Raw genomic sequence first — 18,700 nt, 5'->3', positions numbered from 1 at the left:
CCAAGAATCCAGATACGTTTGTGTTACGAAGACTAAAGATTGTCCTGTGTGTCACATACTCCTTCTAATAGTGAAACAATTTTGTGAAATGCTTCAAATTTGCTCTGTAATGTTGATTTGCGTCTATCAAAACAGCCAACCAACCATAAACAGAATACTATCACCAAAAGGACGCGTTATCCAAAGAGGAAATGATTTTTATGCTGTGTTGATGGTGGATATATTTACTGATGTAGCTGTATCAGATGTGTTGCCTTACAATAAAAGTATTTAACATTGTGTTGTGCTCCTGTTTGACTGTGTGCAAAGGACTGCAGTCCAGTGTAAATGACTCGGATGAAAGAGTTAAAAATACTCCCACAAACACTTAGTCATTTTGGACATATTGAGAAATTTCAAATTTTTTGGCAGGTTTGCAGGGTGAGAACATGTCATTTACTATTTTGTATTCTGGGTTTTCTTTGTAATCTCAAAACCACTTACTTGTCGTTTTTGTTGAACTTTGTTGACTTATTAAAAAGCTGCTCATTGACAAATACATTAGATAGTTGTAGTAGTAGTGATAGTATAATAACAATAATAATAATAATCAATAATTATTTTGGGGCTATTTTAACACAAATTAAAAAATAATTATTTAATTATTGTTCAAATCTTTATTTTAATAAAGATTATGTGGTGTACAAGTTGCACATGAACGCACCGCGGTCTTAAAACGCCACGACGAGCTGCATAAAACATTTTTTATAAGCATAAAATTCCTTTTAAAATTATGAACTGTTCCTCACCACATATATATATATATATATATATATATATATATATATATATATATATATATATATATATATATATATATATATATATATATATATGAATGTATAATAAGATAGATATATATCTTATTATACATATATAATAAGATATATATGTATAATATATATCTTATTATATATATATATATATACTGTTTTCTATATATGTATATATATATATACATTCATATATATATATATATATATATATATATATATAAATATATATATATATATATATGAATGTATAATAAGCTAGATAGATAGATAGATAGATTTTAAAATTTATAAAAACAATTTACAATTTACAAACCGTAAACCGGAAGTTGGAAATATTCCGAGGGCTGTTGAATGCAGCTTCCAGATAAACAGACGTGCAACATGCAGACAGGGGACGAGTCCGTGAGTGCGGGTAAACACTTTGTAATGCCGACATTAGTTTAAAGCAGAAGCCGCTTTGGCTGCTGTATTTTGTGCCTGAGAAGTTCGAAGTTCAGGTAAGAGCCCAACAACGTGACGCTTCTTCCAGCTAAAGCCACAATGTTAGCTAAAGCTGATTCCTGCTGCTGAAGTTAGCCAACATCAAAATACACCGAATGCTACATATCAGCGCACTTTGGTCTATTTGCTGCATTTACAGCGGTGGTGCTTGAACATACATGTTGCTATCAGTGTTAGCAACGGAGGCGACGTTTCTCCTTGTTGTCGTTAAACCTCCACAACAACAGCTGCTAGTATACACAGAACCTGAAGGCATTTCATCGTTTGGTTTCGCTCATCACATTATGCTAGTTGTTAATCACAAGAAAGGGTTCAGTTGTAAATAAATATGTATAAATGAGTCGGGTTTTCAGCAGTGCTTGGTTTGTGGTGGTTGTATCGGATCATCCTGAAGGGGTTTGTTTTTGTCCAGCTCTGTGTGACAGACTAACATCATTACCATGGTGTCCTACAAGAAGCTGAATCCAGAAAACGTTCAGTTTTCTGGTGCACTTTTATCAGAAGACCATCATCGTCCAGCTCAAGAAGATGTGGCCGTGAGTTAATTATTATTATTATTATTATTATTATTTTGTATTTTTGTGATTATTTGATTGTTTTCCTCTCTTATTAAATGGAAACTCAGACAGCAGAAGTTGGTTTCTTTCTTTGTTGTTTATCTACACGTAAACGATTTCTGTTTGCAAATCTGGATTTTTAAGGGGCAGGTGTTACCTGGGATATTGTACAAACAATCATCATTTTAAATGACAGCTTAGTGTAGTAATTTAATTTTTTTATAACTTTTGTCATTCAGAGCTGTTGTCCGAGTATTAATTCGAGGCCCAACAGATCTACTGTCACGAGTGGAGCTTTACAGCTTTTACCAAGATGTTCCACTTGATTTAGATATTTAAACTTAACTAGAAATTTATTTGGGCTTATTTCAAATGCAGTGGGTAAAGAGAGGAGGAAGAAAGCAAGAAAGGTAGGAAATGGGTTAAAAAGTAAAGGCTATAGGAGTAGAGGAGAGAACAAAGTATAGAGAACAGAAGTCGTCATCCTTGAAGTCTGCCTCCAAACCTGAGGAAAGGGAAAAACCCAAACTGAGAAACCGCAACAACAAGCCACTGCATTAATTTATTTCCTTCTCAGGTGCCACAGCCAGATGGCATCTCTCTGCTCCCCAGAAGGCTGTCATGCTCAATCACCAAAGCTGTGCTGGTGCTCGGCAGCCTGATGCTGGTCCTGTTCGGGGGCTGGCTGCTGCACACCATATACTGGCTGCGCACCACATCCGGCCAGGCGCACAGGCCGCCGCCGCCAGCGCCTGGGCAGGCTCTAGGCCCCGGGTTACAAGCGGACGTAAACGACACGGCGACCGCGGCGCGTTCCAAAGCTTGCGGTGCTATCCCAGAGGCGTGGCGGTTCGATTGCTACCCCGAGAAAGCGGTGGTTGTGACCCGGGAGCTGTGCGAGGCCAGGAGCTGCTGCTTCATCCCTGCTTCTGGTTCAACTAGAGGCAGATCTAGGAAAAATGGTATCCCTTGGTGTTTCTATCCCCCTGACTTTCCCTCATACTCTTTGGTGTCGTCGAAAGACACGTCGATGGGACTCAAAGGTACCTTGGTAAAAGACGTGAAGACTTACTACCCTGGAGACATCCTCACTCTGGAGATGGAGATAAGGCATGAAACGGACAGACGCCTGCGTGTCAGGGTGAGTAAAGGAGAGGTTTTAGTCTTCCAGACCTGCTCGGTGCTTCCTGGGCAGTAGAACATGTCGTAGCAGATCTAGGGATCTTTGTTCTGGAGAATTTCCTGAGAAGTTTTTGGGTCATGGTTGGTTTTATGAAGGCACGGTTTGAAGAGAGAAAGGAAATGCTGAACTTGGCAAACCTTAGATGTTTCTTAACAACAAAATGTGTTTACTTTGTTCTTTATCTGTATCACGTGGATTGATACTTACTCACCATTTATCTAAAAGAGGTTGCAAAGACGGTTCAAAGTTTGAACAGTGCCCTGTGATGCTACTGCACCTGTGTCTTATGTAGGAAGATAACCAGCTTAAAGTAGATAAAACCCCTTTCATGATACTGTAACATGTGACTTGATCTCCAGCTAATAGCAGCTGACCTGAATTCATTTATGACGAGTCAAAAAATGTTGTGCCACGAGCGTCACAACACAAAAACGGCTGATGGGGGCCAGCAAGTTAAGATAACCAGCAAGTTAAGATAACCAGCAAGTTAAGATAACCAGCAAGTTAAGACAGCTAGCAACAGCTTAATATCCACTAAAAGTGATGTAAGTGTTTGTCAATTGCATTAAATAGCTTAGTTAGATGAATCAGACGAAGTAAAAGAACTACAATCAACATTAATGTAACATAACCTCAGTGTAAAAAATCCAAACTAACTATGTCTCCACTGCACCATCTGTGCCAATTAGATGCTCTGCCTGCAAGAATGAAGAGTCAGTATATTTTCTACTAACTTTTTTCACTTTTTACTGAATTGCAGATAACAGACCCCTCCAGTTCACGCTTTGAGGTCCCTCTCTCTGTCCCCACTGCCACCAAGAAAGCAGAAAACCCAGATTACGTCGTTGAGCTTTCAAAGCAGCCTTTTGGTCTCGTGGTGAAGAGGAAGTCTACAGGAACCGTGCTGTGAGTGTGACCTTAAGATGTTACAGTTTTTCTTTTGTTCTTCTTTTTTTTTATTTGTCATCACCTCTGATTTGCTCGGTCATCATCAATTCCCTTCACTATCTGTCCTTGTGCTGAGAAGATAAGAAGACTGCTAAGTGAACAGAAGAGTTTCTGTTTTTGAAAGATCCTTTTTTTTCTTATCTCTTGTTTGGAACAACTTACATGGGTAGCAGCCCTAGAATAAGAAAAAAAAAATTACAGTTCAGTTCAGTCCTTGCATCAGTTTTAAATCCAGGATGCAATTTTGGTTTGTTTCAATCTAGAGTGTTGGTCTAACCACTGACTTCATGGACATTGCAACAATAAATGTTTAGGATTTTTTAAATAACATTGTGCAGACATTCAACAATACAAACAGTTTAGACACTTAGGTTTTTTACCATTTTTTAAAATTAAAGTTTTGATATGTTTCAGTGTTCGAGATGTACATGAATGCACCATTGAAGCACCGCTGTCACGTCTCATGCTCATATTCTGCTTGACGTTGTTTCAAGTAGGGCTGAAAGAATAATAAAATATAAAATTAATGATCAACTAACATGGTTAGTTCATTTATGATGAGTCAAAAAATGCTGGGCTATAAAGACTAAAATAAAGGTCATTTGCTGAACTCACCCCACCCCCCAACATGTTCAGAGCAGTAATTAAGGCGAAACTGTACAAAAAATATATCCATTTAGTATTTAAGATAAAAACACATCCATCTGTAAATATGTCTCCCCCAAAACTCCTCAGGTGGCCCAGTTTTAGTGACTAGTTCAGATTTCCTGAAGAAATGCCACATTATTGCATTTTATGCAAAAATTTTTATTTTCTTATGTAAATGTTTTTATTATTATTAATAATAATATTGCATAAAATATTTTAAATGAAGGCTCTATAGAATGTGCCATTTTTAAAAAGTGTATTGATCATCAGAGTAAGTGATTAATCGATTACTAAAATAATTGTTGGTTGCAACTCCTGCTACAAAGTCCCTGTTATAATCTTCCATTAAAATCAATCTCCACGGATTGATGAGTTTTTGTTGGTGTTTTTTTTGTCTTCCTCCCCCATCAGCCTGAACACCACAGTGGCGCCGCTCTTCTACGCTGATCAGTTCCTCCAGTTCTCCTCCGCCCTGCCCAGTCAGTTCATCTATGGCCTGGGTGAACACCGCTCCACCTTTCTGCACGACGTCCAGTGGAACACGCTCACCATGTGGGCCAGAGATGTTCCTCCCACGGTAAACACGCTCATCGTTGCTTTGCTTGCGTTTCTCGTCGCTACGACAGCCTAGCCTTTGGTCAAGGTAACGCAGATGATGCTTTACGGCCCTCGTTTTATTTTTCTAACAGGGCCTGTTTGAGTTTGGCTCTGATCTAACTGATGAAGCTGAAGTTGTTGTTTTTTTTTTCCTGGTTTGTAGGAACGGACGAACCTCTACGGGGTTCATCCGTTTTATCTGGCGATGGAGCACAGTGGGGATGCACACGGCTTCTTCCTGCTGAACAGCAACGCCATGGGTCAGACATGCCGACAATAAGACCTACAGTGCTAGTTACTGTACACAAAGGGGCGAAGAACACAGAGTTTTGCAACAGTGTGAATAAGACCTGCTGACAAAACGAAGAAATCCTAGAAAAGCGGAAGTTTGGTTTTCATGTGATTCAACCTCAACTTCCCAGTGTTGTTAAAGAGCACCGCCTCTAAATTTGACTTGTTCGGGATCATTTCAATTACTGCAAAGCAGACATAAATTGAAAAATGATTCAAATTGTTTTTCAGGCAGATTTATTTTTTTTTTATGTCTTCCTCTTCTGGCTCTAAATATGAGCCATTACTCAGAGAGAGTAATAATTAGATTATTTCAAATATTACGTTTCATGGGGAAAAAAATTCTACCGGTTCCATGTTGATATGTTGGTGCACAAATCTTATTATTAGGAATGGCTAATAATAAAAATAATAATAATACATGTTGGACTTTTATATCGATGGATTTGAGCTGTTCTTTTCTAATTCACTCGTGATCAAAGCTCAAATATCTGCTGACACAACCCTATTTGGTCACTGGAAATGTTTTATTAAATGCCAACATGTGTGGAAATTTAAATGAACTGTTTTAAATTACTTTTGTATCCATTTCAAGACCACTAAGTAGTTAGCTGTGATGTTACATAAAACATTTTGAGGTTATGACTGTGCAGCTGCAGCTCTTGTCAGGTTTGCTGTGGATTTGTAAATGAAGGCTTTGTTTTCACTTTCAAGCTGCTTTCTTTTGTGTTTGATCAGATGTGGCCCTCCAGCCGGGCCCCGCCCTGACCTGGCGTACCATCGGAGGAATCCTGGACTTCTACGTGTTCCTCGGTTCGGATCCTGGTTCGGTCGTTCAGCAGTATGTGGAGGTCATAGGTCAGTCAGAGTACTGTGATGAAGACGCATGATTGAAACGACTCGTAGCCGGTCGTCTTGAACACTGAGAGAAAAAGACGGAACAACTGACAAAAACAGACAGAAGTGGTGAAACGTATCACTTTGAGATGTGCTTTTTTTTCTGATATTTCTTCCTTCCAACTGATTTTCTCACAGGACAGCCAGCCATGCCAGTCTACTGGGCCTTAGGGTACCACCTCTGTCGCTGGGGTTACAAGACAAGCAATGCCACCTGGGAAGTTGTCAAGAGAATGAGGAATTATGGGATACCGCAGGTGAATATTCATTAGTATCAGTCATCCCTTTTTGCTGTTCTTGTTGAAATGATGATATGAATTGTTACATAATTCTCAAACACAAGCCAGAAACACTTGTTTGTGTGTTTATTTATATAAACAAAACAATCACTGAATCACTAGGTCATTTTGAATAAAGACCTTTTAAAAAAAGACATTAAAAATGTCTTGTTGGGTCACCAGCATAACAATCCAAAACAGCTGGTTATGGTGCATTGGACACATAATCACCAGTCGTATATTATTCATAACGACTGTCTGTTTCCAGGACGTCCAGTGGAATGACATCGACTACATGGACCAAGCCAAAGACTTCACCTTTGACCCGACGAACTTCAACACCCTTCCGGACTTGGTGCAGGACCTGCACGCTCACAACCAGACCTACGTCATGATACTGGTCCGTAGAAGCGCTCATTCGCCGTGGATGCGATTGGAAGCGTGCGTCTAACCGGGTTCTTGTCCCGCCTGCAGGACCCAGGGATCAGCAGCACACAGCCGGAGGGCTCCTACTGGCCCTTCGACGAGGGACTGAAGAGAGGAGTCTTCATCAAGGATGCTGAAGGGAAGACGCTAATCGGGAAGGTGAGAGAGGAGCTGCTTTACGACATCAGCTGGTCACGTCTCCAGTCCTGGTTTTCACAAGACTCGATCACAGGCTCGGACTGTTTCTGCAAGTTAAGAAGCTGTCGCTGCAGCTGGAGGTTTAGAGCCGCGGTTTAATGCAGTGATAGCTGTTCCTCCCAGATTAGATTTAGGTGCGCCAGACTTTTGGACAGCAGCATCAATTTTAAATACAAGGCTCGATGAGAGGTGTTTGTTTAAAGGGGCAGTATTATGTAAAATAAACTTTTCGAGCTAAACATCATGTTATGTTATTTCCTCACCTAAAACACACCTGCAGTGTTGCCTTGATTCTTTCATGTTTGAGAAATCCTTTAATCTCCCCATGGCAACCATTCAGCTGTGCAAAACGCCTGGGGGGACCTAGCTCCGCCTTCGAGGACGAAGCTCCTCCGCAGAGCCGCAGTTTCCGACCATCGCATTTTCCAAGTACTGCCCCTCTCTGCTCCTTCAGACTAGCCAGCAGCAATTGGCAAACATCTGGTGGAACTGAACATCTGCTGAGCTCATTATAGGAGCCACTGCTCAGTGAAACGCTGGTGAAGGAGCCATGTTGTGCCTTTTATGAAAGCAGATTTTCAGAAAGGAGGTTCTTAAAGTGACAGCCAAGTTTCAAAGCGTTAATAATGAAGCAAAATTTTATTTAATCAGATTTGATATAAAATGCTGTGTATATCTAATATACACAGCATTTTATATCAAATCTAGTTTGATATAAAATCACATTTTATATCAAATAAAACATGACTGATACTTGATTGTGCTTTAAAGTGGTGTCATGTGCCTGGAAGATGCATCATGCTGCCTCTTTAGTAGAACAAGACGAATGTTTCTCAAAGTTTCCACATTCAGAACGATAAAGCTCAGACTCATCAGGTCAACTGTAATGAATAACATGTACTCTCCTGTAGATAATAATTAGTATATTAGATTTAGGTTGACTGGATTATTGGGAAAACATGCAACCAGCGATACTGGTGCTGGAAGTTTAGATTAGTTGTTCCAGATTCTTCCTGACTTTTTTTTTAGTTTATTATTTACAGTTTCATTTCACCACAACTGTCCTCACGCTTCAGCATCTATTCCACTAAGTGTATAGAGTAAGGAGAGTTACAGTTTGTTCAACTGGTTAAATATATTATCAACATGCAGGACAGGAATGCATTTGGAATATTTATTCCATGCGGTTGTTTGAGATCACAGCATTGACCCACTGATACTGCTGCGTCAATATGCTGCGCTGCTGTCATACATTTGTGAACCGAGGCCGTGACTTTGAGCTTGCATAACTCCCAGAGTATCTTTAGTCCAGTCACGAGTGTTTAAAAAGGGTTCAAATAATTACATCAGACCAATAGCAGAAGAGTTTTAAAAACGGAAACGTGGGCTCAGTGAAGTGTGTTTAATACTTGCTTGTTTTCTTAGCTGTGGCCTGGTAGGAGTGATTTTTTATTGTGTTTGTTTTTTTGTTGTTGTTTTTTATCCCTACAGATGTTTCTTCTTCTCTGTTTTCCGTGTAGGTGTGGCCTGGTCTGACGGCATTTCCAGACTTCTCCGATGAGGCGACGCATGAGTGGTGGTATGAAAACCTGCAGAGGTTTCATGAGAAGGTGCCATTTGATGGATTGTGGATTGTAAGTAAAACAACCAAATATATATCATTTTAAATTGAAATATTTTATTAGTCGGTGCCTTGGGTTTGCAGTTATACCTTTTGAACTTGTTCATGTTTTGTAATGTTTTAGCAAAGGCCATTTGCTCCTTGTAAGCATCTTCTTCTACCGAACTATTAATTGGTTGATGCAAAAAATAATCCACAGATCGGCCTGCACTGTATTGATGTTAAGTCTATCAGAAAGAGCTGAGGTTCTCACGTTGTTAGAAATTATTATTTCAGCTGCAGATGCATGCTTAGTCTTGAACAATCACGCGTACACTAAAGGGATAGAACGTTATTGCATTTTAGGAATTAAAATGTTTTTTTTTTTTCTTGAGTTATTTGTCCATTTGCATTTTTGAAACAGATTTTTGATATTCTGTAAAATCAGCGTAAGTGGTTAAATAAAAAAAAATCTGCAGATTGCGTCACTGTTTTAATCTGATTAATCGTCAGAACAATCGATTACTAAAATAATAATTAGTTACAGCCCTACTCTGTTGTAGAGAATCCCAATAAAATCTGAAAAATTCTGAGGTTCTGTTGTGACTAAACGTTTTTTTTTTAATTATTTTTTTTTTATACTGTTTTTGTTTTGCTTTAGGACATGAACGAGCCGTCAAACTTCCTGGATGGATCCACTGTCGGCTGTCCGTCAAACAGTCTGGAAAATCCTCCGTACACGCCTGGTAGACGACGACAAACCGAAACGTCCTCCAACGTATGATCCGTCCATACGCCGTCATGCAACCTGTGTCGTGTTCTTTGTTGTTTCAGGTGTGCTGGGAGGTTTGCTCCGATCTAAAACTGTATGCGCCTCTGCACAGCAGAAACTGTCAACGCATTATAACCTGCACAGTCTCTATGGACTCATGGAAGCTAAAGCCACTGCAAGGTCTGGACTTTAGAATCGGAGCATGGACGTTAGTGTGAAGTTACACATACACGTTTTCTTCTCTTTATGTTTTATTTTCTTTGTTTTGCGTTTCATTCAGTGCTCTGAAGAGGATTTTAGCGAAGAGACCGTTTGTGATCTCGCGCTCCACGTTCCCCAGTCACGGCTCGTATTCAGGTCACTGGCTGGGAGACAACAGGAGCCACTGGAAGGATCTTTACACCTCCATAGCAGGCAAGTCACATTCCCTTACATTTACAAGAGTATCGTGATGCGTTGCCGTAAACGTCTCCCTCGCCTTCACCATCAGCTGTGGTGCTGCAGGATTTCTGGTGAATATTTAAAGCGGAAGTTAATTTTTTCTTCAAACGATGTAGTAGGGGCATTGCCGATATAAAGATTATTTTTTAAAAAGGAGTGAATGTCCACCAAAAAATTCAAAAATTTTGTGATGAATCTTAGAGGTGTTCTAGGAAAAAGCTTGGATTGTTTTTGAGCTTGAAAAGTGAGAGATTTTGTAGAAAGAAATCAGAAATTTACTAAAAAGATGGTGAAAATTTCTGAGCTTTGAAAATCTAAATGTTTTTGACTTTTGAAACTCAGAAATTTCCTAAAATTATATATATATCTATATACCACCAGATGGCACTAAATTCCACACGCACTCTTTGTTATTCTTCTTGTCCTTATTTTTGTTTCTCCCTTCATTTCCAGGTATGCTGACCTTTAACCTTCTGGGCATCCCGTTGGTGGGAGCAGACATCTGCGGCTTCAGCGAGGAGCCGCAGGAGGAGCTGTGTGTCCGCTGGACTCAGCTGGGAGCTTTTTATCCCTTCGCACGAAACCACAACTCCCTTGACATGAACGTAAGAATGAACGAAGCTGGTTTTGCTTCGGTGAAAATTGGGTGTAAAATGACGAATGTCTAAACAGAATTTTAACACTCAATGCTGCAGATAATATTTCAGTTATTAAATTGAACAATAAATTAGTTTAACAGGCTGCGTTTATTGCTATGTAACGAAAGCAAAGTTTTGATTTCAGATAGAGAAAAAAAAAGCGTGTCGGTCAAAACGACAGATGACCTTCAACTCAGTCTGTAGAATGAGGAAGTACATCGTGATCCGCTCGAGTTACTTCTAGTTGTTGGCATTGTTGGCATCCACTGGCTGTGTTTACTTACCCATCTAATAAAGTTTTAACTAGCTGAGGCTGCTGATGACGCAATATGAGAAACAGTGGAAAAAAACACTGTCTGCTTCTCTCTTTCTCTTTTTGTTTTATTTTTTTTCATTCTTTGTTTTTCTGTTTATTTCTCTATTCGTTTTTTCGTCTTTGTTTTCCTCATTTCTCTCTTTTTTCCTGTTTTTTTTTTTTGCATTTCTTTATTTTTCCTTTACTTTCTTTGTTTCTATAATTATATATGTATTTTTTAAAATTATTTTGTAAAAGTGACAAATGTATGTCAAATATAAAAGTGACAAAAGTTTTGTTGTTTCTCAGCCTCAGGATCCGACCGCTTTCAGCCCGTCGGCCCGTACGGCCATGAAACAGGCTCTGCTGCTGCGCTACTCCTTCTTCCCGTTCCTCTACACCCTCTTTCATCACGCTCACGTTAAAGGGCACACTGTAGCTCGGCCGCTCATGTTTGAGTGAGGACAACTTTTCGCTTTTCTTAATATTTATTTTACCTTTGACCTGACCTCTGATTGACCTGTGGCCCTGTGCAACCACCAGGTTTCCCAAAGATGTAAAAACTTACGGCATCGACAGTCAGTTTCTCTGGGGGAGGAGCTTATTGGTGACTCCAGTGTTGGAGCCTAGAGTGGACTATGTGGACGGGTATTTCCCAGAAGGCCTGTGGTATGACTACTACACCGTAAGTCTGCTTATCATAAACAAAAGTAAACAGTGATTACATAAAGGGTGATAACTCACCTCCTCTTCCTGTTTTCCTTCCCAGGGCGATTCTGTGAGCAGCAAAGGGGAAGAACTTCGCCTCATCACACCAATGGATAAAATCAACCTGCATCTGCGTCAGGGCTCCATTATTCCAACACAGGTGTGGCACTTTAGTTGGACTCATTGTGTTTTCCTCACCATTTAGGGACTGGAAGTACAAATATTCTGATATTTGTTGATAATTAGTGTTTCACTTTGACAGAACAGACTAGATTAGTGGAACCAGACTTTATTTGTCAGTCCATTGTTCTGTTTGCATGTCTGTTCATCCATCTGTCTATAGCCATGTGAGAACGTTGGAGAAACCTTCCTCTGATCATATTTCCGTTGTTTCTGTTTGGATCTTCTGTTCAGGAGCCCAACGTGACGCTGTGGATCAGCAGCGGTCAGCCGCTGCACCTGGTCTCTGCTCTGTCTGACGAGGGATCGGCCAGCGGCGATCTGTTCTGGGACGACGGCGAAACCATCGACGCCTACGAGACGGGCCAGTACACATACGTTGTGTTCAACGTCTCCCAGGTGCAAAGAGTTTGTCTGCCGCTCTGGTCTAACCTTGCTTCATCTGGTCCCACTTTGTCAGGAGTTTTATTTGGCAAGAGATTGACAAGGAGTCCAGGTTTGATTTAAAGGAAGGGAACCGGCTGCAGTGAGTCTTAGTTGCGGTTGATCTCGTTTTCTAGAACACGATGATGTCCAGCGTGCTTCACAGCGACCAGGAAGGCTCGCGCCTCAGCATCGACTCGGCCTCGTTCTACGGGGTGAAGCAGAAGCCGAGCAAGGTGCTGGTGAATTCCCAGGAGTTTCCGTTCATCTACAGAGACAACCAGGTGAACTCGGGGGTCACGGGGAAGGTCACGTTGAGGCATTCTCATTTATGATCCTGATTAGATTCTCAATTTACTTTAGAAACCATTTCAACCAGTCGATAAATTTCAAGTAAATATGCTCAAATTAAACTAAGCTCGCAAAACAATGGAACACACTTCACAGATTGACGAGTTTCTTAAAATAATACACGCTCTTTTTGACTTGAAATCCTGTTTTGAGTTATTTTTCTTGTATAACTAACGTATTTATCTTTGTTCTCATTTCCCCACTGCAGGTCTTATCGGTAGCGAGCCTGGGCCTCAGACTCACCCAGAACCTCACCATCAGCTGGATGTAACAATCAGATCCAGGGTTTTATTTCACACAGTACTGTTTTATCTTTTTAAATCCAAGACACTGGATATATATATATGAAAAACAAAACTTAAACTTGCCTGTAACTGTGACACTGTGAGCTAACTTTTAAAGCATGGGATTGATTTTTGCTCGTAGACGATTCGCCCAGCTCTGAGGATCAGCCACTGGAGGGCAGTCTTTTCAAACATAACCAGCCTGTTTTTTGGATGTGGTCCCAACAGTTCAGGTCAGACCCCCAACTTTGGATTATAAAACAGAATTTGGGGATCTCGGAAATGATTGCACGTGTCATAATTTACTATCATTGTCAGAATAGATTTAAAAACTTTTCACAAATAGATGAAAAGAAAAAACCTAACATTAAATGAGGCTGTTTCTGCTATATTTATGCTTTTCACAGAATTGTATGAAGTCAGAAACCAAAAATTTGGGATTCGCCGATCCAAAAAAACAAACAATTTTTTGTGATCAGTCGGAGTCGAAATGAATTGGAAGTGAAGTAAGGTGCGCTTTGTTTAGAAAAAGTTTTAGCCCAAAAAGTCTTCATGTTTTACACACTAACACCGATCTACAAACTGTAGTTTGTGAACACTGCTTTTATTATTAAAACTATTCTAAATTAAAGCTCAATCTCAACTAAGAGGAACCTTTTAGGAACGAAATGTGCAATAAAGACAGGAGGATCATCTTCCTTATAGTTTTAAGATTTTCAGTGCAAATTAAGTTTCATGAAGATTTTTTTTTTTTTGCACTGTTGTTGATGCAGTATTTTAAAGGAAGGAGGTGCCTTATAATGAATGTTTTTTTTTCTTTTGTTAGAAGTTTTATTAGTTTTTACTGCTTGTCATAAGCAAGTTTCCCGCTCTAGAGGCCGGAGTGCGGTCAAGCAGAAAGACGTTTAGAAAAATATTTTGTCTTGACTGGATGCAGTTCGATTCAGATTCAAATCCAGCGACGCTGATTGACATTTCAGTGACTTTGATGCTAGTCTGAGTTTTGTTCTCACGTTTCTGTGTTTTGGTTTTGTAATGTAACGGCGTCAGTTACAAGCATTTTATGAAATTGTTTTGTTGCCATTTCCTTTCTCTTCTCAGAAACCAGAAAATTTTAAACTGAAAAAGCCGTAAAAGATCAAAAACAAATGGAACTCTTGCTTTAGCTTCAAATGACTGCTTTTTTCTTTCGGAAATAATTGTATGAATTTATTCTGTCAAGGCGTTTCTTAATGTGGAGGGGTTTGACATGGATTGTCATTTGAATTCTTTTCTTGCATTTGATTTAGAAAATGCATTATTAGACTATTAGTTTTTTTTGGATGAATAGATGTTTGGACTAAAAAAAAAAAGTTTCCTTTGAACAAAACATTATGTTTGTGTGGAACAGCAGGTCAAAAGAACAATTCAAGGTGAAGAAAATTTATGTTTTTTTCCCATTTACTTCACAAGTAATGTCAATAAGCAGCCATTTGTTTTAATAAATTTTATTTTAAAATCTGCTGTGGTAAAAATGTACTTGTGTGATTTATTGCGTGCGTCTGGTGTTTTACGTATCAATGTAAATGTATTGGAACATTTGCACACATCTTTATTGACATTCCAATCTTCATGAGGTAATTTTTCAGCAGTATCACTATAGATGCATTTTGCAAAACTTTTTCACATTACACGGGTCACATGAGCAACCAAATATTACTACTGGTGGAAACGACAAAGAAGTTGTAGTAGGAAATCGATTGATTGTTTTTTGGGGAGGGGGGTTTCATACAATGTGCAACTATTCACAGGTCGTAAAAACTTTTGTTATTCCAACATGTTGAATAAATAGCTTTTCTGTAAAATAGCCGACTATCATTTCCCCCAGAATGCCGCACATGTTGTCGCACCCAAGTATAAGGGGCTTGTTACTGACGTCTCCTCTGATTGGCTGATAGATGATGAGCACTAGCACCATGGCTGAATTATTAATTTATCTCATGAGCAAACTTATCCATGCAGGACTTTAATTTCTTTCCTCATTTAATGGAAACGCCACAATTGTAAAATTGTGTTGTTTTTTTGACACTAGCAGAAAATGACTTTAATTTTAATTTACACATCAATAGCTGTTTTTCTTGCAAACTCAAGGACAAGTTAAAAGAAAGTGTAGGGTTTATCACACCAGAGATCCATTTGTCTATGGAGTGTGTGTCTATCATTTTTATCCCACTTGTGGGAAAAACAGAATGTGTTCTTTCACTGTACTGAAACTTGACACAAGAGGGCACAATTTCCAGTGATTATTCCATCCATCCATTTTCTGACACCCTTGTCCCTCGTGGGGTCAAGAGGTGCTGGTGTCCATCTCCAGATAACTTTGCAGGCGAGAGGCGGGGTCACCCTGAACAGGTCGCCAGTCTGTCGCTCGGCAGCACAGAGACAGACAGGACACACAACCATGCACACGCACACTCACACTAAGGGAGAATTTAGAGAGACCAATCAACCTGACAGTCAAGGTTTTGGACTGTGGGAGGAAGCCGGAGTACCCGTAGAGAACCCACTATTCACAGAGAGAACATGCAAACTCCATGCAGAACTCAGGACCTTCTTGCTGCAAGGCAACAGTTCTATGCCACTGCAGCCCTTTGTTTGATTATTGTTTGACTTATTTTTTTCTTTGACTTTTTTCCCCTCGACATTTTTTGCATGTTTCTTCTTTGTAAGTCTAAATCCACAAATCCTTGAGATAATGTCAAACTCTTACTCATTTAGAATCTAATTGATGCTTTATCTCTGATATCTGGACATGGACATTCTTGTTAATGCTTATCTTTTTTTTATATATGCCACCACAGTCACTCTTGCAGTCATTAACAGTGTTGATTCCCTGCCAGTTCTGGTTATAAATTATACAATGGCTTTCTCTTCATTATTTCCTTCCTCGGCTGTCCTCAGATAAACCGTTCACCACTTTCCCTCTTCATGACCTTTTCCTTTTGTCTATTGTTCTCCTTGTCGCTGCAAAGATACCGTTTTCCAGATAATTAGGCATGTCCTTTCCTCTTCTCACAGAGCGGATTCATCTCAGGGCTTTCCTTTCAAAATCCTGAACAATTCTCCAGGGCCTAATAAATGCCATCAAACCAGGAAGAGTTTAAAAGAAAAAGGAGGGGGAACTTGATGCAGAATTTTACGAAAGGTTTCATGAGTCATGACTCAAAACCACAGAATGCACGCAGCTCCTTTTAAAAAGTGAAAGCAGACATCTCATGTTTCATTGTGGAGGGGGGGGGGGGTGGGGGGGGATTTGTACATCCATCAAACAAATCTCAGGAAGTTTGTAGAAATAAAGAGAAAATTTGAGTTCAAAAAGTTCGGTTTTTTTTCTTGAAAATTTCTGAGATTGATTATAACTTTTAGGGGTTTTTTTGGCTGAAATTTACTCACTATTTTTCTATCTGCAGTGGCCATAATGCGGCGTCGTATTCCTCTGATAGCTGGCTTTAAGGTACACTCCACAACTGATAAACTAGACCTGCTGCAGACATGTTGTTATTGGCAGCGTGTGACTTTTCTCAGGCTGAATGTTTCCAGATGGGCGTTTTGAAGGGGGCACATAGATCATTCAGCCAGGAGGGAGGAGAGAAAGAGAGAAAGGAGCAGAGGGGGTCTGTCGAAAGCATTGTGCTCCACTGACGAGGACATTTCCTGTCTGGATTTGGGAGGATTAAGTATTTGTGGGGGAGTGTAAGCATGGACGGCATGTGGAAAAGAGAAGTGAAGAACAAGACATGTTGATGTCCACAACTGGGCCTGTGATGTGCGTTTATGAAATGTGACAAGAAAAGGCCTAATGCCATAAGAAACAGTTTGTGTTGTTTCAGCTGTGGCTCGGATGTTGTTACCATGTGAAAGAAGTTCTTTTCAAGTTGGTCTTAAAGTGAAGCATCTTTTTTGACATGTGGCTATTGTGTGGGTGAGTTTTGGGAGTCATAAAAGAAAAGCTGAAAGCAGTTTCATTGTTCTGTCCTATTTTTTTCCTCTGAATGTTTTTTTTTTGTTGCATTAGCTGGTGGTTGGATTCCTCACGCCAACAACACACTGGCGCCTTCAGCTCGTTGTGTCTGTGTGAACGTAGAAAAGCACGAGGTGTTTTGTGGCTCCAACGTTTATGACGTACATGCATGTGTAATAAATCAAATGCGTGTTGTGATGAGGCTCATCTCTGATTAAAAAGAACCCTTTGAAATGAACGTTTCACATGTTTTCTGTGCAAGTGACATTTTACTACACAATAACTATGTTGACTTCAGTTGTTATAAAAATGCTGTAGCTATACATCAAATATGACTTTGCAATTTGACGCCTGTGTTGCTTTAGGAAGCTCCCGCTCAACGCTCTTCCATTATTATTTATTGCCTTTATTAACATGCACTCCATTATGATGCTAGTTATAAAACAAATGCAGTCAGGTATAGTCTATTATTCAGAGAGGTAGGAAGTTTTCTATCTTAGCAAAAGGAAACGGTGTCACTCGTCCACTTTTTCCGAACAGCAAGGAAAGATTGCTCACTCTGTCCACTTGCTGTCACTAAGCGTTCATTTGTCAGATTCCTCTTAAAGAGGCCTTTTTTTAGGCCAGAGAACAAACCATTGTTGTATCCACAGCAATAGTTAGTCACACTCTGCGGCTCTAGGCAACACATCGTACCTGTCGACCTTCCCCCAAAGGTTGTTGCATCAGAAAAGTCCATTTAAAAATATGTGATTATTTGGAAAAATTAGTGAAGAAGAAAAGATTTAATAGTTCAGGTCTGAAGGATTGTAGCTCAATAATCTGGTAAAACTATTGTCCTTAATATTGCATAAATGTCAGCTCTGTCTGTCTTCCATTATATTTTAACACACAGAGTTGTTAGAGTCGCTTATTTTTCTGTAATTACAATGTTTTCATTTCTGAATCACTTTTGGAATATTGTCCACCAATATACTGATAAACAGTGGACAATATGTAATTAAAAGCTTAGTTGAAGTTGAGTTGGTAAAAAAGCGTGTTCACTTTTTACTCTATAATGATAAGGTTGGATGAACGCAGAGATGAATGCATTTGGAAATGAATGATAGAAAAACACTTAACTTAATAATATATAAATGTAAAATGTGTCCCTGAGCAAACTTTTATTGGTTACTCCATCCAGCTTGAAACTCGGCTAAACAATATTTCTGCCATCAGCTGAACTGTTTTTATTTTCGTTTCACTCTGGTTGACAAAACAGAAACTTAACATTCACATCTTGTCTTCACAAAAACTAAATTTAGTTTAAAACGCTCCACAGCTGGCACCGTCCCAGAGGCTTTAAATGAGTTTGGTGATTCATGTGACATCCATTTAACTTGTAATTCTTTCCATCTAACAGGAACTTCTGACTATGACTAGGACAGTCAGATGACCAGATGAAATGTGTTATCTAGTTTGACATCTTCCTTAAGGAGGAATACATGATGATGAAGTGGGAGAGCCTGACTCAAACATGCCAAAAGCCATCTTGTAACCAGAATTGGGTAATAACTAGTTACATTTACTTGAGTAACTTTTTTGGGGAAATTTTTTTTACTTTAGGAGCATTTTTTGTAACAGTCTACATTTCACTTTTACTAAAGTTATGATAAAGTATTGCGACTCT

The 18,700-nt window shown here is 39.4% G+C and overlaps 1 protein-coding gene across 1 annotated transcript; it reads left to right on the top strand.

Annotated features, from left to right (window-relative positions):
• The first annotated feature begins 1,166 nt into the window (after positions 1–1,166).
• On the top strand, positions 1,167–14,532 carry gaa2 (alpha glucosidase 2). Its single transcript, XM_055056457.1, has 21 exons — positions 1,167–1,312; positions 1,729–1,852; positions 2,451–3,014; positions 3,817–3,962; positions 5,064–5,229; positions 5,413–5,509; positions 6,279–6,398; positions 6,576–6,694; positions 6,984–7,115; positions 7,190–7,300; positions 8,860–8,973; positions 9,601–9,685; positions 9,774–9,891; positions 9,992–10,125; positions 10,606–10,757; positions 11,395–11,543; positions 11,629–11,770; positions 11,855–11,953; positions 12,208–12,372; positions 12,534–12,680; positions 12,956–14,532. The coding sequence occupies exons 2-21, from the start codon at positions 1,757–1,759 to the stop codon at positions 13,016–13,018; spliced, it is 2,919 nt and encodes a 972-aa protein (XP_054912432.1). The 5' UTR covers positions 1,167–1,312; positions 1,729–1,756; the 3' UTR covers positions 13,019–14,532.
• The last annotated feature ends 4,168 nt before the right edge of the window (positions 14,533–18,700 follow it).

The sequence above is a fragment of the Poeciliopsis prolifica genome, unplaced genomic scaffold (genome assembly GCF_027474105.1).
Source record: "Poeciliopsis prolifica strain line A6 unplaced genomic scaffold, Auburn_PproV2 SCAFFOLD045, whole genome shotgun sequence".
NCBI classification, from domain to species: Eukaryota; Metazoa; Chordata; class Actinopteri; order Cyprinodontiformes; family Poeciliidae; genus Poeciliopsis; species Poeciliopsis prolifica.
This window is presented reverse-complemented; position numbering and strand designations above follow the sequence as displayed.